A 20,953-nucleotide genomic window follows, 5' to 3' on the forward strand; every position below is an offset into this window, starting at 1 on the left:
TTGTCTTTGTTTACATGTACTATTTGGGCATATGTGGGCTATGTCTATAGGCTATGTGTGCAGTGTGTTTGTTCAGGACCTCCCAGGACTCCATATGGTGTCAGGGGTGATACATGTGCTCTAGGGGCAGCACTAAGCAGCTGTCGGTAGACTTACAACCGTACACACTGAGCCACAGCCTTTACTCTATACACTGTGTAAAGGTCTAAGTAGGCATCAACCCATACGTTACGTGGGTTTGAATCGACCGAGGTCACCACATAATTTGCATATTATCTATTTATCTCCTCTCCTGTACGTCTTCTCCTTCTGTACTTACTGTTGGAACAATGCTTGGCAAAAGGGGATGAAGAAATGTGTGTGATATATGTGTGAGAATAACAACAAGTGCAATAACAGACTTGAAATGTTCTGCTTTAGTTTCAGACCTCAGGAGCAAGCTGCACAGGAAGCTTTAAAAATAACCTCTTTTTGCAGATGGGTTGAATGCCACAGTAGCTGAGTTTCAGTTTTGCTGGTAATTCAAAAAGTATTTTTCTTTGTAACTGTTTGTTGAGCCGGAGAGGATTTGAAGGTGCACAGTTGGCTTAGAGAGAAGATAAGGGAACTAATTCCTTCCCTCTTCTCCCTCTGCTCTTTGATCCTCACCTCCCGCATCATATCTCTTTGATTGCCATGTTTATGACAGCTCCTTTTACCTTTTCTCCTCTTGCCTCTTTCTCTCTCATACTTTGTGGTGTGGCATGTCAGCAGTTCATCTTCTGCTGGAGGTCCTCGTGCACACGCACACACTCAGACGCTCACAGACATACAGGCGTGGCACACACACAACGAGCAAGACGAGCCGCCCCCTTCCTTATTGAGGTAAAGTGAGTGCACCAGCATCTGCGATTAATAATTGAGTTATCTGGCTCCGTGCAGAAATAGCAATCTCCCCACACAAGTGTGAAAACATCACTTGCCACCCGAGACCTGGGACCTGCCTCTGCCATGCGGGTCTACACGTGTATGTGTTTCTGTTTGCACTCACACTTGGCTTTTGTGTTTCTGTTTTAACACGGGGTGTAATCCTGAAGTAATCAGATGTTGTATCGAAGCCACAAATTAAGTTGATGCCAAAACACACTTAGAAACTGAGAAATCTAACTGTTTGTGAAATAATAATAAGTACACAAACTGAGTCCCCACTTTCACATCTTTATTTCAGTGAGTTGATATGTGATTGTGCTCTCTGCTGGCTGACATAAATGATTTGTGGGAGCATGTGGGCCGTGTCACAAAATAATGTGCACACAGCCCAAAGCATTTCAAATGTGTCTTATAAACAATATATTGAGTTAGTTTATTAGAGACAGCAGTACTATCTATTCCAATACAATGCAGTAGGCAAATGTTCTACCTTAGTGCTTATGAACTTATTGACAGTGTTGGAGAAATGTTGAGTCAATGCTGTTATCATTTTTGAGATAATAGTTAGCAGGGATGCTGTAATGCATTGCTGAAGGGCGCTAATATTTTGTCCATCTCCATTTACATATAATTAGATTGTGCAGATGTACAGGGAAGCAGTGCAGCTTTATGTTATGGTACATTACCTTGAGATGTAAAAGAAACCAAGTATCCTTTAGAGCACATAATCTGCAAATCTGTAGTGTATCCTCAATGCTAAATAGTTTTTTTTTTAAATTGTCGATGCAAGGAGTGAGACCTATTTTTAACAGCCTTGTATGATTGTGATGACAGCACCTCTGGAGATTATCATAGCTGCATAAATCCTCATAACCAGAGTTATTGGTGGAGCTTTAGCATTCTGTCTGTCTCGGTAAAGACTGACCTGATGTAAATCAGCTACGAGGCCTGGCATATACTCTCCATGTGAGCGACTCCCAGGAGCCATCTGAAGCAATCCGAATGGTGACACCACAAAGCTGAGGGAGCAGAATCACAGCAAACTGACAAATAAGGCCAAATCTGACAGTCGAATCCTCAGAGCAGCTCCACAGTTTGACAGATCCTTCAGCAGAGTAGCGTCAGCCAACGCCCTTCACAGCAGCACCGTTCATTAATGCTATTTCATAACACTACAGTAGGAATGATCACATAGCGCTAAGGCGGCATGAAATAATGAACCCACATGTTGGATATGACACAGATTATTTTAAAGTATGAGTGTTATAATTGATATAGTGTGGTAGTCAGTTCTCTGTGCATTTGGCTTTGGGGGTAGACGCAACCAGCTGTTGGGTCTAAAAGCTCCGTTATGGGGAGACGGTGGCAGATTAACGGCAATCCTACTGATCCAGCCCACACACTCCCCCTCCCCACACCCGTTCACACACACATCCATCTTGGTGAAGAGGCAGCGCTATGAGTGACTTATTTATCTTCTGTTAGTCTGGGATGTTAAAAAAGATCTGGTTTGTATGTGTGACAGCCTTCTGCCATAATAGGTAACGAACCTGGAAAGAGTGTGCGGAGGGGGGGGAGGGGGGCTGAACGTGTGGGGTAAAATCTGGGGCAGGCTGTTGCGGGTTGGAGCTTCAACAGCTGTCAGCATGGACGTGGTCGACTGGGAGGGAATGATCCTGACATTATCAAGACAGTTAAGGCAGTACAAGATGATGACAGAGGGGGCTATGAAGAAAAATGAAAGTTCCAAGTACCATTGAGCAGTTATCAAATGTACGCATAATGTTTCACGGTGTGCTGGCACTGACATTTATACTGCAACGTATGATTTAGTGACAGTGCGCGGTTCAGGTCAGGCTATAAGAAAGGCGCTCCAGGCCCGTGATCTTTGCTCCCTCTGTGTTTTCGACAGGGTTCATAGTCTTTAGTGTGGAAATGGCCATTAATCTGCTTTACGTAGATGAAATAGACAGAGCTGTATAGGGAGAGTTCTCCCTGGATCATTTGAAATCCTGTTTCAATGTTTCACTACATTGCACCTAAGAGATTGAGCCATTCCTGCTCCCACTTTTCTTGCGTCTATCTCACTCATTCTTTTGTTCTGGTGTTTTCCTCTTCTTCTCCTCTCTTTCTCTTTTCTGACATTTTAGCTGTGACTTATTTTTTCTCTAGTTGCCTGTGTCTCTCTCTCTCGCTTCTCCCCTTTTTGGTGCTAGCAGGGGGATTGGGAGGGTTCCTCCAAATTGGCACACAGATGAATAATGCATCTAAAGCAAAAGCAGAGAGCTGGGGTTGGATGTATCTGTCTGTCAGGCGCTTTCTCTGTATTACAGTTATGTAGGGAGTTAGGCTGATACTTCAGAGGAGAAAAACTACGTTTGTTGCTCTTTACCCAGATTCCCATTTACTCTTCCTTCTCTCATAAACTATTTTATTGTCAGTAAATGTGCCTTGTGGCCATGCATGCAACTTGCAAAACCGATACATGCTGTGAAATATTCTTGGAATTTAGTCTTTTTTGACACAACACACATACATAATGCATATGTGATTTCATTTGATTATGTTGCTGTATGCATGAGTTTGATGGTGTGTATGTATTTTTCCCTATTCCCAGACTGCAGTGTTAAAAAGCAAACTGCACTCGTGAGCATAAGCTCACAGCAGCACCATCATTAAAGTAATGAGCAGGAAGTTAGCACTGAAGTCAACCAGAGAGAGAGAGAGAGAGAGAGAGAGAGAGAAAGGGAAAGAGAGAGAGATCCTCAATCCCATAAGAATACATCTTAAATCCTGAATGTTGCTTCTGACTCATTCTGGTTAATTAAGTCGAGTCAAGTGAGAGGAAAATGGGGTCTTGCCTTGCCTCAGTGTGTAGGATCAGCACTAAACTCTATCTGCGGCTTATGAAGTCTCTCAGTGGTACTGTCCTCTGTGCACTCGCGAAGCACAGATGGAACAAAATGTATCCATTCTATTCCTTATATTTTTATTAGCTTGACCCACACAGCCTCTCTACACACGGAAACTCTCACACACACCTCCCTTTGGTGGTACATTTACATACAAACCAACGGTAAATACTTTCATTTAGCAGTGGGCTTCAGGGTATGTACACTAGCATTTAGCACTATATGTTATTTGCTTTGCACATCCTGTACTCAGCAGTTGAAACACACACACACACACACACACACACACACACACACACACACACACACACACACACACACACACACACACACACACACACACACACTCACAAAATCAAACCCAGAACTCAGAGAAACAAAGAAATGTGTTGAGCAACCTTTGGGATTTTCTTTGTTGTTTTATGGTGGAAAGATTTCGCCATGCGACACAGGATGAGGCAAACGAGTGAAATGTCAAAATCCTCTGTTACTCTAAAAATAAAACAATATCAGGGCTGTCATTTGAGAACATCATAGACACACTATTGGGCGTGGAAGCGATAAAACAAACACTCCGTTATACCCGACAGCAACCAGAGTGCAACTGCCAACTGTCCTCTGCTGAGGATAGTAGAGAGTGGATTTTACTATTGTTTATGCATTTAACATTTTAAGATTTCTTTCCCCTCCCCCTCGAGTTAAAGGATATAAATGAGGCAGGCACGACAACAATAGCACAATAATCACGTAGCAGGTCCAAGTGCAATCATATATAATAAACAGCCTATAATTTATTCATTTAGGAATTACATAATATGTTTTGAGTATGCTGTACAAAGGAAAACTCACCAAATTGTAATGTAAAGTAAATGTAATTAATTGAAATTTTCTTGGGCAAGATTCTGAACTGCAAGTACTTTAAATTGTTACAAATGTAATGTCACATTTCTTAGCTCCATTCATTTGCTTAAAGAGTTGAGAGCGGTAGTCTTTGGCAAACGTTAATCAAATTGGGTAAAAATCGCACATTTGTTTTGGACTGTTTTCAACAGGATCAGTACACATGGTGCTCTTGTTAGTATTTACACTAGCAGCACCTTGTGTGTGGGATCAACTTAAAGTAAACTTCCACATTCATGTTAATGAGGGAACCGAGTGAGTCCAACAGTGAGATGAATAAATGTTACCTTCATAATTTTTTGTTTTGGACAGCAATAGAAAATCTATTTTATGTCTAGCTTAGATTTTAAATAGCAACAACTAAGTGGCTGGATCCCGATTATCGCTCTCTTTACCCATTTATAAATGAACTTGTTATGTACTTACAACGTGTTAAGATAAGCCTACAGTTGTCTCTCAATACTCTCACTCATTAAGAACAGGATGTTGCCAGAAGCTTTGACCAGACTCCAAATGATACTTGTTCTTGCTTATAAGATTAGAGCGTTAGTCCAGGACAAATAGCTCAGCAGGTTAAATCCACTGGATTTGTTATCAGGCCGCTCGTAGCAGGTCACTTTGGGATAGGCACTAAATTGCGAACAGAATTTCTAAGTGGCGATATAAGGTCTTCGTCCTCAGTGGGTGTGAAGCTTAGAGATAGGATCCTGATGGCAGAAATGTCAGAGGGTTAAGCTGCAACCCTCCCTTCCACTGTCTCTCAGCCTCCCTCTCTCTCTCCCTTTTTTCTTCTCTGTCTCCTCCATCACTCCATGTTGTTATGCACAGTGCAGTGGTGTCCCGCGGGGCCGAAGATTGCCATGGACATGATGTGATTCTCGTCTCTCAGATGTAATGTGCTGTAGTCCGTGCCTCTGATGAACTTGCCCGAGCGATGTTTAGAAAGACATGCTGTCCTCTGTGCTCCCCTCTTTCTCTCTACCCTCGCCATTTATTTCGGCCCATCTCAGATTATGTGTGCATGGATGCCTGATCTTCAGATAGCGGGATAGATTGATTTGGAGGCGGGGCATTTAGAGGACAAGTTGCTTTACAGGTTGATATCGAGTTGGCATGGTGCTGAAGAGGTGATGAAAAGGAACTAATTTGTATTATCCAATAAATGATTTTTAGGTTGTGTAAAGTAGGGCTGCTCGATTATGGCAAAAATCATAATCTCGATTATTTGGGTCAATAATTGATATCACGATTATTAAAAACGATTATCCATTTACTTTGAAAACATCAATTTATTGAAAAAAAAAAACGTGAACAGTATGTTTTTAACAGTTGATTACCCTGAACTTTAAGTATAATTCAACTAAAAAATAATAATAATACCGTAATTAAAAAATAAATACAAATAAAATAAATAATTGTTTTATTTCGATTATGGTGTTTTCATAATCGTTGCAAGCCAAAATCGTAATTGCGATTAAAATACGATTAATTGAGCAGCCCCAGTGTAAAGCCTCTGAAGTGGCCTGTGCTTATTTAATTTAATGTATAAAGCAAGAGTAGTGCCTTACACTTCCTCACACACAAGCACACATCTTCATATCTGGAGGGTTCACTCTATAGCTGCCCTTGATAATAATCACTTAGTTGGATTTGTCCTAATGTGATGACAGAGACTGAAAGCTGCGCTCAGGAAGATGACAGGAACATATCGGCCTTGTGAATCTCTAGCTACAATTAGGAAAATTGCTTGGACGCCGGCTTTGTTAATCCAATGTGGGGAGGAAAAATAAGCTTTTTTGGGGAGAGTCTTTATGTGATAAGTGCTGGCAGCTTTGGGTGGGAGAAACATGGACGTTACCAGCGGAGTGTGAAGCTGAGTTGGAAGTTTGCTGTTCACAGGTGAGGAGGGGCACAAGTTCATTAGGGTCATTTAAATAGTTTAGTGTAATGCACACGTTTTTTTCATTTCATTTCATTCAATCGTTTATTTGAAGAGTGCACATTGATGAACATTTTTAACAATTAATGCTTCAAAATGTAAATATGCCGGATTTTTGCTTTTAACTCATTTCCATCCGTAGTCCCTCACATACAACATTTAAGAACATGACATTTATAAACATAGCAAAAATAAATACATGAGTATTTACCACATGACAGTACAATGTTGCAACTACGACATATAAAGTGCAAGATAAGATAAAAGAGCTACTTAAAGGAGATACCCCTGTATTAAAGTGCATTTAGCGGTGATTACACGTCTGTCTGTTTCTCAACCATTCTTTAAGTTGACCTTTAAAACTGTTCAAAGTGGGACAATCCCGTAACTCAGTTGGGAGGCTATTCCACAATGAGCTGCCTTTAATGGAGAGGACATTATGACCGAAAGTGGTCCGTCTGCGGTGGACTTCACAGTCTCCTCTGGTTTCTGACCTAGTGCAGCGTCCAGTGTGTTTTTTGTGGATGAATTCCCCTAAGGGAGGGGGGCCAGTCCATGTAAACATTTCTAAAAAAAACACATACTATTAAAAGACTTAAAATTGTCAAAACTTAAGAAATAATATTTTTCAAGGATGGTACAGTGGTGGTTTGAATAAGGCTTTCTGTCAAACACCTTGATAGCTCTCTTGTACAGCTGTTCTATGGGTTTCAGGTTTGTGGCACAAGCAAACGACCAGTTTGTAAAATAGTATTCAATGTGGGATCATTAAGTGGAGGTATGACTTTGCAGCATTGACAGTTAAGAAAGGTCTAATTTGTTTAAAATGTTACAAGTTGAATTGAATGGTATTGGATACTTTTTGATATGTTTCTTAAAAGTCAAGTTCGAGTCCAGTATGACTCCAAGATACTTGAAGTGGGAGACTAGTTCTATTTCTGCTCCGTTTAAAAACACATTGGATCCTTCGATTTTGACTGGTCGTTTACTGAACATCATGCATACTGTTTTTTTTACATTTAACGGTAAGCAAATGTTGTTCAGCCAGTGTTGAACCGTGTCCAAAGAATTAGAGAGACAATATGAGATCATTTCAGTGTTTTCCCCATGTACAAAGATGACCGCATCATCGGCATACATTTGCACATTCAACTCAGGACATACATTAGGCAAGTTTTGGGGAAAACCTCAACCTAAAATACTGTCTCAGCACATGTGTGCAGAATTAAAGCCTCTGTTAGTGACACCTGAAAACAAGATGTTAGCAAACTAAGATTAGAAGATAAGAAACTACTAAACGTAATCCTTAACATTTTTACCAAAGATGTGTACATTCCTGAAATAATATAAATATGGTTCAGAGGAACTGGTTTTGGGTGGATCTCTAATGAATTGATCCCGCTACTGTATTTTACTCATATACAGTCAATGACTTTACTACACAAATCGATAATATCTAACTCAAAATCACCCAAATCCCAAATTATTTTGTGACTTGCTGGCAGAGCCATGATGCCGATAGTTTCACTTTTATATGCTGAGGTTTTGAGATATCCATCTCTGACACTAATACAAAGGAGATGAATGAAAGCTAATTTGCTGCTCAAGGTTTTGATGGAAACAGAACAGAAGTCCTCTCTGTGAGAAGTTTTCATAGGGAGTATTTCATGGGTTGAAAGTAGTTCCAATTAAAACGGTTGTTGTTATGTAAGTCAGTGACTGGGGCTTTTTTTCAAAAGAATTTACCATTTTCTAAATTGTTTAGCACAAAAGTTATTGCAGGAAATCTTACACGACCTTGCGTCCCCTGAAAGGTGCTAAATAAATGTAAGTTATTATTATTATTATTATCATTATTACACAGGTTTCCTCAAACGAGCACAATCATTACTGGAATTTGTAGGTTAATATTGATAAAGATAATTTGAGTTAAAGGGTATATATTTTATTTAAAATATAATCTTGCTCTGAGTTTGGAAGTATATAAAATTGCCATGGGATTGAAAGAAGGACAGATTTGCCCCTTCAATATTCTGACAACCGTCCCGTTTAACTTTGATACTGAAATAAACAATGATCAGGCAAATTCTGGAGACACATCGTTTTTCTATATTCTATTATCAGTGATTTCCATTCTAACCTTTTATTTGTTATGAACAGCTGGTATAATGATCCTCAGAAAGCGTGACAACTGAATCTAAAAACATATATATATGTTGCATCCAAAACCTAGTGGTCATAATATTGTGGGTAAATGTAATCGGGCCTTAATATGAAGTTCACACTTGGAAAACCTACACTTTCTCTAAAGATGCAAACATTATGATCTAAAACTAGCAGGGAATGAGCATCTCATGCTGTGAGATGTATTGTGTTGTAGGTTGGGGAGTCTACATATACTGTATTATACTCTGCTGTTACATACTGCTTATTTGAAGGGATTCTCATAACAACACTGAAGCACCTTTACGTTAAGCTTATTGAAATGTTTCCTCTTACAGTCGATACTAATATGTTTTTTACATCCATATGCTTCAGTGCGGTAACAACCATACACTTCATATCCCCCGAAAAAATTCTCCTTAAGAAGCTGCAAAGATTTCTATAATTTGAGATCACTACAGGGAATCACCTAAGAAATGCTGAGGTTAACTTTAATATACTTTATATACACTCAGCCTCATAAAAGCTTCCCAGTTGATGCTCTCTCCAGCATTTGGCTCTGTTGTTATTGCAGACGCTTCTATTCTCTCTCTCTCAGTAAAAGCTGTCGGACACAGAAAGCTGAACCCACATGTCTTGTCTACGCAAAGCATTAACAATTTATTACAACTTATGATGTCATTCCAAATGTAACTGTAAATCTAAATGTCATCTCTGAAATCAGGTTATTTTTAAACCTTGAGAAATGACCCACTTTTGTTCATTCATTGTCGAAGCATTGTCTAAAAAAACAGCTTCTGGGTTATTAATGACTCATTTGAATATCTAATTAAACAGAAGACACGTTAAAAACACTGTAAAATGCTTTCCTTGGCACAGAAAAAAACGTTATTACGTTATCAGGGTCGTCATCAAAATGTTACAAGAAACCCATGACACTCTTTTGGTCAGAAGATGGTTTTGTGAATGACGCACCCTAAGAGGAAATGTGAAAGGCACAAAACGTTAAAGCTGAGAGCTTAAAATAAGGATATAAACCTTTAACTGTCTCAAAAACTGTTTTTAGGACTTATGAAAACTAAGCTGAATTTTTAAAACAAGCATTACTAAGAGTAGAAACTGATTATCTTTTGTTGAGCATATATTGCATAATGAAGAGACTGTATAGCTTGTACATCTAAAGCTTAAATAAATTGATGGTTTGAATTTTTATTTCAAAGATTGTGAAATGTTAAGAGTTAGATTTGCAACATAAAAGGTAGCATTTGATGCTGCTGTGCATGTGTCTTGTTCTGTGCTGTGCTGTGTGTGTGTGTGTGTGTGTGTGTGTGTGTGTGTGTGTGTGTGTGTGTGTGTGTGTGTATAATCCCAGCTCTTATAAACCAAGAGAGGATCAGTAAGTCTTATAATGAGCCATGGATTTATACTCTCTCTGAACAGTAGTGACTGCCAATTTTAAACACACACACACAAACACACACACACACACACACACACACACACACACACACACACACACACACACACACACACACACACACACACACACACACACACACACACACACACACACACACACAATTTATAGTTTTCTCTTATATACACAAACGTATGTACAGCTGTTACATTATGTCTTACAGGAATTATAAGGGAGAAACAGAACAAATCTTATTTGGTGAAATATTAAAATAAAGTTTGCAGTCATTAGTCATCTAATCGACGTTAAGGTACACCTGGAGGGATGGAGAGCAACAGGATTACTGTGATTGGAGGAGTAAACACTCGTTGACAATCAGGTGAAGTGACAGGCGGACAGACCTGCCAATCAGAACGTACAGCAACACAGTGAGCAGGATGATGGCCACGGCGGAGGAGATGGCGATCAGAACAACCTGGCTGCTCTCACTGGAGATGGAGAAGGCTGCTGAAAGTCAGAGAGAAACAGGTGATGAGAAGTTAATTAAGGATACTCGTTAAATAATACAGAAAACAACACACTGCAGCTGTTGAAACCCAAAGGGGCTAACAGAAAGTTAGAATTCAGAACCGCAGGAATCCTAGTGCATTAGTTTCAAATAACCAAAACCTTTACATTTTTAATAATAATAATAATACAATTATTTATATACAGTAGCACTTTTCAAACAGCACGTGCAGCTCAAAGTGCTTTACAAAATGGCAGAGATCACAAGTTAAAAATAAACTCCCCTCAGATCAGATGTTAAGACCTTTACAGATACATGCAGCATAGCAACCAAATATAACATTTGAACAGGTTAAGGAGGTAAAAGGTATGATAATAGAAATAAGACACAAGACTAAGGGAATAGATGCAACAATACGAAACCTTATACAATAAAGTAAACATATAGGTACAACAACATTAAAAAGATAATAGTAATAAAAACGTCATAATTTGAATAAAGGTTAAACGATTCAAATATTAAAAGACCAACGTAAAAGGAAAATGGCCAGGGTATTCCTTTTTCTACTTTTCCTTATTTTCAACAACAACTGAAAACTTTCAGAACTGTTACAACATGTGTTTTTTTGTAAATTGTGTAACTTTTTTTATTATAATTTTTCTTTTATCTTGAATATTTATTTTATGCATGCTACTTAGGTAACATTAAGCTGTCTTCGGCTCTTTTCTGCTGTAACAATGTAAATGTCCCCTATGTGGGACTAACAAAGGTATTCTGATTCTGAACAGTAAAATGATCATTATGATAAGCTGCACTTACAGTCGGGGCTGGTCTCGAACTGAAAGCTGGGGCTGCTGGCTCCGTACCCGGCTGCCGTGCGCGCTCTGATCTGCAGCAGGTAGGCCGTGTTGGGCTTCAGACTGCTCAGAGTCACGTTACAGCCCCGTGCACGCAGGATGGTGTAGCTGGTCTCCTGCTCCTCCTGAAACACAAGGCGGATACCGTTTAAATAATTAAAATTATAAATATTTAGACAGTTGCCTATTAAGAAAAATACTTCAATTTGGGTTGGAAACTAGTAATGATTACCATACAATAGAAGCGTTATGTGCGTTTACACACACATGCTTACACCCACTCCAAAATATCCCTGACAACTATCTGATGAATGATGTCCTCCTTGTTTTATGGCTTCTCTCCTACTGATCTCCACTGATAAACAACAGGGGGATTTACACACCGGGGCTGCATTCAGATTATTGTTTCCAGATGTGGAAGGAAGAAAAACGCTGAAGAAAAGATGAGAGGAGGTGGATGGAGAAAAGGAAAGAGAAAGACAGTCTTTTTTTAAATGTATTGTGTGTGTGAGAAAATTAAAGAAACACTATTAAGTATGATTTCAATTATATTTCCAATTTAATGTTTTAATAGAAATGTCATATGTAAAATCCATGATTGGAAAGTAAAATAACTTTGAATTACACAAGGCAAGCCTGTCATTTCAAGGACACCATAATTGAGCGTGAATGAATAAGTACGTTTTAAAAAATTATTCTTATTTCTTCAACAACATTTGACATTGCATTTCCCCTTAGTTTGTGGTTCATACGGTAGCATGTTTGAATTTTCCAGGGTGGAAATAACTGAACTAATCCGTGCTGCAGAGAGATTTGCGATCACATAATTATGGAAGCAATTCGATGCTATGAAACAAACTGCTAAATAGACGGAAAATTGCACTGTGCGGATCTTAAATTTTAACGACAACTTATTAGAGATGACTTCAACAATCCTTAAAATGAGCTACATGTTTTGCAACATAGCCAGTCTCATAAAAATCATCCAAGGCCGAATCGCACGCACACTAAAATCCTTATTTTATAGGCCTAGTAACAAATAGGCCCTCATTGGTACTGGCAACAACATAAGCACAAGTACACATTCACACACACAAGCAGCGTCCAAAAGGAACTTCAGGCCAATTAATGGAGCGGATCAGAGTTTTATGGCGCACAAAGCTTTATAAACTGCTCTATGTGTGAGGAGGTAACGGATACTCCAGACCAGCGCTGGGACAACTCTTCATCACAACTATAAATCTACTCGCAGCTTGTCACCGTTCCTCGTTCAGGACAGCATGTGAACCCCTGGAAATCACACACAGGTGTGGCTAGAGCACCTTTGTGTGTGTGTGTGTGTGTGTGTGTGTGTGTGTGTGTCTGTGTGATCTCAGAGGAAACCTCCACCCTGTGGTTGCGATGCACTGCTGCATCCTGCTCGCTGCTCGCTGCTCTGCCATCTCTTCTGCTAGCATCCGCCCCTCAACGCGTCTCCCTAGCTCTCAGTTTGACCTCATTATCGCCATCATTACCATCGGTATTAGTATCTGCACCCTTCATCATCGTCATCATCATCATTCCTGGCATCTTTATGATAATCATCACCCGGCAGCAGGCGTCCACCGGGCTATCACCCTCCCCGTCATCATTCTCAATATGCTGTTATTATCATTGTCATCATTTCACTCATAATGTTTCTGAGAGGAAGACAGATGCTGAAATAAACCTTCTTGCACCCTAACTGTGTGTCGTTGTCGAGCGTGCTGCAGGGGCGTTGTGCGCGTCGTGCACACACTGCCTCTCCTCCTCCAGAGGCTTGTTCTCCACTTGTGAGCTTCACATTCTGTTAAGTCTGCTGCGAGACATGTGCGCCAATTCTGCTTTGTGTGCGCTGGCAGTTCAGAAGCCCTTGTATGTGTTTCTCCTCTGAATATTTCAGAAGTGGGCTGACAAAATGCAGGCAGAAACAGACCGCCGATGATGACCTCCTTCTCATCGCGCCTCTCCCCCCTTTCATTCTGTTCCCCCCCTTCTCTGCGCTCATTGCACAGGCTTCCCCGCTATTTCTCTCACTGTCTTCATCTTCTTCGTCTCATCACTCTCTTTTCTCTTTTCCCTCCCCCACTGCTTAATACACCCTCCCCTCTTCGTTCCTCCTTCGTGATGTAAGTGTGCTCCCCTCTTTCTCTGTCTCCCCCTCGGTTTCTTGCATCTTGTCCCACCTGTCTGTCCTTTCATCCCACTCGTTTGCTCCTGTGTCTCGTCGCTTCTCTTTTCCCCCCTTCCCTTTCATTCACCCTCTCCATCTCCGTTCTCCTCTCTCCACGGTGTTGCACCCTGCCTGTCTGTCTATTCCATAAAGGGCTGTCTGAGGCCTCTGCTCTGCTAATTCATTCGCCGTGCATCGCCTCACATATCTGCAGGGTCAGGCAGACGGACAGAGAGAGGGAGAGGAGGAGGAGGAGGAGGAGGAAGAGAGAGGGACCAAGAAAAGAGGACATAGAGAGAAAAAAGATGCAGTTTTATCTCCAAGAAACAGAAAGCTAGAGCCAGATCCTGTGGTGGTATGTTCCAGAATCTCTCTCACTCACAATATATACAGTAGCTTGCCATGACCTCCTTCTGCTCGCTGCTTGCTTTGTCATTTGGATCCCTGATGTTTCTCTAATCTAATACTTAAACCACATTGCTGCCATTGTCTCTGTCTATAAAGGAATGCACAGCATATGTGAGTTCCTACGGGAGATGTGCAGAGCAGTGAGGTTTTGACTCTCCTTAATTCCATATGTCCTGTGCTGATAGGTCAGAAAATGTGAACATTTATGTTCCTCAAACTGAACAAATGATGTGTTTAAGTGACATTATGGAGGCTATACTTCACGAGCCAGTTGCACCGGGTCTTTCTAAGTTTGAACATTTTTGTGAAAATGTACCACTTTATGTATATAACTGTCCTGCAGCTATATACCTTACACACAAGTGGGTCTGACATGTCACTTTCAGAAACAAAGCAAAAAGGCGTATTTTTCCAAAACTATTCCTTTAAATCTGACGTGCAGTATTCTCTGAGAACAAATCAGTGTGTGTGTGTGTGAGGAGTGGATGGTTGTAGATGGTTTATTTGCCCTTTTGTGTCAGCGACGTAGAAGTATTTAGGGTATAAGTGAGGGGAAAGTGCTAATTCTTCGTAGTACAGCATACATTACCCCTGTAAAAGATAGACATGCTATTGAGTGTTTGAGCCACATTTATTGAAGAGAAAAAATAACTGTGCTGTCACTAAATGAAGTGTAGCAGCACTAGATCTAGTCCTTCCGACAGCAAGACACTTCTCTGGGGAGCTCAGCTGGTTTTTCCTATTTAACTAACACTAGAATCTCTCCTGCTAGTCAAATGAATGTTACGGTATCATTTGATCTTTTTTTAACACCAAAAAGAAGCAGTGTGATGAAACCTTTCTTTTGGCACGTTCATACTGGCTGCCTTGTAAGGTGTTCTATTTCCTGTGCATTATTGTGAGTCAAAAATAGAAACTGATAAGTCAGAAAGAGACAGTGACAAAAAGCCAGAGGCACACCAAACACACACACACACACACACACACACACACACACACACACACACACACACACACACACACACCATTGTCATCTCTCTCTGCAGCATTTCTTCAGGTTGTTCTTATCTCACATGTCACTCATATGTTGTGTCTTTTTCTTCCTTTCTTTCTCAACCCTTGTCTCTGCAGGTTTTCCTGAGCAGACAGTCTGTGTGGCGGATTTTGAGTTTGATCGGAAGTGAGTGAGTAAGCGAGAGGGAGTGGGTGTCATGGAGGACAAAGGAGATGGAGTTTTCCCGAACACTACCTACCAAAACTTGCTGCTCCTGGGAGCCATCGCGGCGGCGTCCGCCTTTGTGGTCACCATCCTTATTGTCCTTGTCTGCGTTGGATGCCAAAGGTAAGAGGGCTGTCACATTATTTAAAAAAAAGTAGAGGGCTCACTGAAAAAAGAAGAAGAGAGTTTTATCATCTCTGCTGCCAGTTTTATGTGCCCTCCCAGATCACTCTCATCATCCACTTATGTGCCTCTACTACTTCTGAAATCTTCTACTCCCTTCTTTCTCTTCCCTCCATCCGCCCTCTCTTCCTCTTTTATCCCCTGCTCTGAGCCGAGTGGCAGTAATGAATGTTAATTGCTGCGAGTGTCAGATCAGATGAAATGATGTTTACAGGACACTGAGGAGGCAGAGGCCAGAGTCAGAACAGCCTCACATCACCCCTCTAAAGCAGAGTCCTCAGCAGGCAAAAGCAATGGAGCACCCCGCGGTTTAGAGAGGATCATACTCCGAGCCAGGCGAGAGCAATGGAACATCCAGTGATTTTTTTCAGAACCCTCGGGGGCCAATCATAAGCTGCGCTGTGGCTTTGTTGCCATGGGATACACAGATAAGGATGTAGAGAAATGTCAGTCCGGCTCATGTCATGGACATAAAAGCACACTATTGTTAAGATCTAAAGAACGAAGTAAATGCCACCAGAAGGATATACGTCATGTTAAGAGGCTTAATCAGTTTAAGAATGACTTTGTCAGGTACAAATAAAGGATAGACCTACTATTGATTTTTCTGCTATTGATTGAAAAAATCCCCCTTAGGATCACAGATATTGAGCAAGATATTAGTCAACAACTTCTTTATACATCTTTATCCGTTCATGGCACTTTTATCTTAACACCTCTCCTGTTTCATGAGATTATGAACATCTATAGGAGGAGCCTTTCCCATGGGCCCCATCTGTTTGTGCGAAAGGGAGTGGGTTTCAGCTCACGTGGGGAAACTAAAGCTAGCTGCAGTGATATGGACTTAAAACAACTGACCATGTACCGTCATATGTTCAGTTATATTTTGAGAAAAGTGTATAATTCGAAGATTTTTCTATAATGTCTGCCCCTAGCACCATAATGCTAAATATGCACCACTAGGAACTCATGTGTTTTGAAGAAGAACAGTTGTCACATTCACACGTTCACCCAGGAGCTTTTGTCTTCATCTCGTCACTCTCTCACCATATCAACAGGTTCCCCTAGCTACTGCCACCTCCAGGGATCTACGATGCTGCGTTAAACTACTCCGGATACTTTGTTGCACAGGATTAATACCACAGGATAGTAAAGGGAATTCACATAGGGAAACTACAAAATAATATTTATGAGTCTTCTTGTTCTTATCATGAAAAGAAACGCAAAAGTTTGTCATCAAAGGACATCCTCCGCATTGACAAAACCCTGAGTCATGCTCCACTCTCTGTTCGACTGGGCTCTTGATATAAACCAAGGACTTTTATGCCCCGACCAAAGTTAGATGCTGATAGTATCTTTCTGTTCTGAATGTGTATGTTCTCTCTCTGTCCACCGGCTCCTGTTGACCTTCCTCCCTTTGATGTTGTGACAGAAAAAGCAAGAGCAAGCACCCCCCAGCCGGAGAGAAAGGGACATCTGTAAATATGGTGAGACATGCTTTCATTTTACTCCCTCTTTCCCTCCTCCATATCTACCCTGTCGCAATCTCCTTCTACACTATTCATGTCGACTTTTTCCCTAAATAGCTGGTTGGAAAAATAGATGAACCTTATGTATTACTAACGTGTTCATATGTATGTGACAGCAGGGTTCCCTTCGACACCCAAAACTGAACTCCATGAGCAAATCTGACACCAGGCTGCATGAGATCAATCGCTTTCCCTGCAATGGAAACTGTAAGTGATGAGTGACAAGATATTATACAACCATGACACTATTTCAGTGCTTCCCTCTCATCCGCCATCTTCCTCCTCTTCCTCTTCCTCTTCCTCTCTGTGCAGCTGTTGGCAAGAGCCGTCCAGCCAGCATGGACCTCCTGCTGCTCCACAGTCGGCGCTCGCAGAACGACCTAAGACCCTCCCATGGGCGCCAGCTTCCCCAGATCCCCACCAGTCCCACGGGATCTGGTCAGGGGGGAGGAGGGGAAACGGGAGGAGATGGTGGAGGTGGCGCAAGTGGCGCAGGTGGAGGAGGAGGAGGAGTAGGAGTAGGAGTAGTAGTAGGAGGGGAGACTCGAGACCACACTTACACTGAGGTGGGCATCCGCAACAACCCCACCCCCACTCACTGCCTGGATGACGGGCTGTATGAAAGCGTAGGTGTCCGGGAAGGTGATACAGGCCCCAAGGTCCCCTCCGCCCCGCCGCCCTCCTCAAGCAGCACTCCGGCTACAATCAGAGCGGCCCAAAGCCCCCCCGCTCAGGCCAACGGAGCTCGCAATGGGAACGGTCATGTGAATGTACGTACATACACACAGATCCTGTAAACCTGTATCATGAGTTGAATGTGAAAATGTGAAGTGCCTCACACCCAGTGATTCATATTTATTAGACAGAAAATGATCTCCAAGGGTAAATATATGGTCATTACTTCACAAGTCTAACCCAAGCTAACATGTTGCCTGCAGAAAAGCATAGTAATAGCAGCAATATTTTAGATTTTAGTGTGACGGCTATAACAGTTATTTCTTTGTTTGCCTGTGGATGGCATACATCATCATCAACTCGTGTGTGTGTGTGTGTGGCTCTTAAGTGTTGAAGCTGCAGCTGCTGTGTGTTCTGCATCATCACAAATATTTGTGAGAAACTGACATCTCTTGTAAGCTTATAACTTGTGTGTTTCTTCGTCTTTTTTTCCTCCAGGGTGGCAGAGGGAACGGCAGAGGTAATGGCGTCATTAACGGGACGATGGCAGGAATAGGTAATGGTGGGAATGGGGTCAACAGGTCCCCTCTGTCTTCTGTCAACTCTCTCGCCATCCAAGATCAAACTGCAGCAGAGTATGCTTCCATACGGAAGTTCCGAAAGGTAACATTGACTTAGATTTGTATTAAATCGTATATTCTGTTAAATTAGTAGTGGTGGTGGCGCCCTTAATGGAAGTTTTATTTTTCTCAGACTTAAATCAACTCATGGATTCCTTGTGATGTGTTGTATGGCTGTAGACTTCAACGATACTGTAGCATACCAACAAGAAGTGTATTGTGTACTAAAACAAAACACAGATTTTCTGCTGTACTGTATATGTAGGCTTTAACATGACACCGTCAAACAAAAATCGAAAGATAACATCACCTGATTCAGTGAAATTGAAAGTTGGGTCAACAGCAAGAAAGAAATAACTTGTCATCTTAAGAAGAACTGTTAGAAGAATGTATACAGTGTTAGAGAAAGTGTTTTTTATTTACTTTAAATTGAGCAGTTCTATATTTGCCAAACCGTTTTTTTGCACAGAGAGATATAAAGGCATCCATGAGCTTGTCTGGCTGGGAATAAATATAAATTCTCTAAAAGTGCATCATAACAGGCAGCGGTTTATATTTACATTTTGGAGACAGATATCAAAGATAAACAAAAGTTGCTTGATATGAACTTAAAATGTAACATTTTTGATTTTTTGAACTACTTTTACATGTATGATACAGGGCTTTTAGCTGTATTCTATAACTGAAAGTGATATTTCCACTGGTGACTCAATACTTCAAGGTCGACAAGACAAACAGGAAGGAAAATAACGGTGCTGACAGCCATTCAGACCATTCGAGTGTGAGTGATTCACCCTCTACAGCTCCTCCTCCACTTCATCGCAGTCAGGAGTTTCCGCGCAAAGCACTGGAGCCGTTTCACCTGCAAACCTTCCCGAAGGTACAGGAATCATCGGATCAATATGTTCTGTACAAAGCTTTATGCATCAAATCCCCTAACAAGTCACCTTACCAAACTGTAACTCAGTATGGTTACCACCAGAGGGCACTGTCTGCAAACAAACAACTCTTTATATTCCAATTTACAGAACCTGATGGCTTATCTTGCTTTTATCACACATTTATACTTTACAATGATCAAGTATAGTCATTGTATGTGTCATCATATTTTCAGTTTTTCAAAACAAAATAACCCCAAATAAAATAAAATAGGTTAAATAGAATTTCACAAACATAAACCAACCTTAATATCTTGTTTTTAAGATGTTGTCTCCGATTATAGTTTCCTACATGCATAATGGAGTTGTGTGTGCCAGCTGGATGTGTTTGTAAACAGTTTAGGGCAGTTCTGAGAGGGAAATAAAGGGACAATGATCGGATGGTGATCAGCCTTTCCTGTGGGTTTGTTGGCACACATATCCAGTCTTTATGTATGTGTGTATTGCCGTGCAGTACTGTGTGTGTGAGTGTGTGTTTGGCAGAGCATAAAACAGGTGACTTTGTCTTTCCCTTTAGTGATTTTAGGAGCTTGATAAAGTTGTTCAAACTGTTTTTACTTGGCTGTGGATGTCTGCCCAGTTGTTGACCTTTTTATCTTTGCTTGCTAAATCCTTGACGGTGTGTGAGTGTGCATGTATGTGCATGTTTGTGCGTATGTGTTTATACCGCCCATTCGCCTCTTTGCAGTGTGCTTTGCAGCACAGTATTAGAGTGCCCAGAGTAAAGAGTGGAAGGAAGGATTATGTAAGAGCTTGGCAGACTTCCAAAAAGCCTGTGTGTGTGTGTGTGTGTGTGTGTGTGTGTGTGTGTTTGTGTGTGTGTTCAATCTATCAGCAAGTCTATCTAGAAACGGCTAACAGGTAGCAAGCAGCCAGTGTGGGAATAAATAATGTTCACATGTTGAAGCCATTTGCTGTGCCCCTGCTTCTATTACTCAGCCTCACTGCACAGGGGGAGCTAATCAAAGTTTAATATTCCTCTGTCACATGTGCACACACTACTACATTCTTTCTAATTGGTTTCTAATTGTTTTGTTAACACCAGAAGTGATGAAAAAGTAACAAGAGCAGTTCATGTACACCTTATTTTTTTAAGTATGTTATGGTAATATGCAAATACAATACTGGGGTTTAATAAACAGTTACTTTTTCACATACACACACACCATTTCCCTAATGCTGTGCAACATGGTCATTATGTACCTATAAACACAGACACTCAGTCAGACACACCACAACTTGTCATACATGTAAAAACATGTTTTGAAAATTGCTGCACTGTGTCAGTTTAATTCACTCACCTGGCCTCTTCAATTGATTTTGCTTACCAGGAGCCAGTGTTCATGGGCAATGGGGAGCAGTACATCTGGAAGCCTCCAGAGGAAGATGACATCATCACCTTGCACCCTCCTCCACTCCGCGCAGAGAGTGTACAGGGGCACCCATCACCCCCCACTGCAAAGGAGGTACTGTGTGTGTGTGTGTGTGTGTGTGTGTGTGTGTGTGTGTGTGTGTGTGTGTGTGTGTGTGTGTGTGTGTGTGTGTGTGTGTGTGCGTGCGTGCGTGCGTGCGTGCGTGCGTGCGT

At 41.2% G+C, this 20,953-nt stretch overlaps 2 protein-coding genes across 4 annotated transcripts in view; one reads left to right on the forward strand and one right to left on the reverse strand.

Moving 5' to 3' along the window:
* LOC104941600 (sodium/potassium transporting ATPase interacting 4) overlaps positions 1-13,174 on the reverse strand; it is a 73,428-nt gene extending 60,254 nt beyond the window's left edge. The window contains exons 1-5 of the mRNA XM_010766730.1: positions 13,100-13,174; positions 11,568-11,730; positions 10,585-10,747; positions 2,460-2,585; positions 1,835-1,928 (exon numbers count right to left, since the gene is read on the reverse strand). Of these exons, the coding sequence (XP_010765032.1) occupies positions 1,835-1,928; positions 2,460-2,585; positions 10,585-10,747; positions 11,568-11,730; positions 13,100-13,174 (621 nt within the window). The remainder of the gene's footprint in view (positions 1-1,834; positions 1,929-2,459; positions 2,586-10,584; positions 10,748-11,567; positions 11,731-13,099) is intronic.
* The window catches only part of LOC104941484 (formin-like protein 16), a 39,604-nt gene that overhangs the window by 11,929 nt on the left and 6,722 nt on the right, over positions 1-20,953 (forward strand). The window contains exons 2-8 of one of the 3 annotated variants that reach the window (XM_010766588.1): positions 15,336-15,546; positions 17,039-17,093; positions 17,252-17,342; positions 17,448-17,905; positions 18,309-18,473; positions 19,152-19,310; positions 20,700-20,834. In XM_010766588.1, the coding sequence (XP_010764890.1) occupies positions 15,416-15,546; positions 17,039-17,093; positions 17,252-17,342; positions 17,448-17,905; positions 18,309-18,473; positions 19,152-19,310; positions 20,700-20,834 (1,194 nt within the window). In that variant the 5' untranslated portion in view covers positions 15,336-15,415. The remainder of the gene's footprint in view (positions 1-15,335; positions 15,547-17,038; positions 17,094-17,251; positions 17,343-17,447; positions 17,906-18,308; positions 18,474-19,151; positions 19,311-20,699; positions 20,835-20,953) is intronic. The other 2 variants (XM_010766595.1, XM_010766604.1) reach the window with 2 other exon arrangements.

Source organism: Notothenia coriiceps, unplaced genomic scaffold (assembly GCF_000735185.1).
Source record: "Notothenia coriiceps isolate Sejong01 unplaced genomic scaffold, NC01 NC01_scaffold00000312, whole genome shotgun sequence".
In the NCBI taxonomy this organism is placed as follows: domain Eukaryota; kingdom Metazoa; phylum Chordata; class Actinopteri; order Perciformes; family Nototheniidae; genus Notothenia; species Notothenia coriiceps.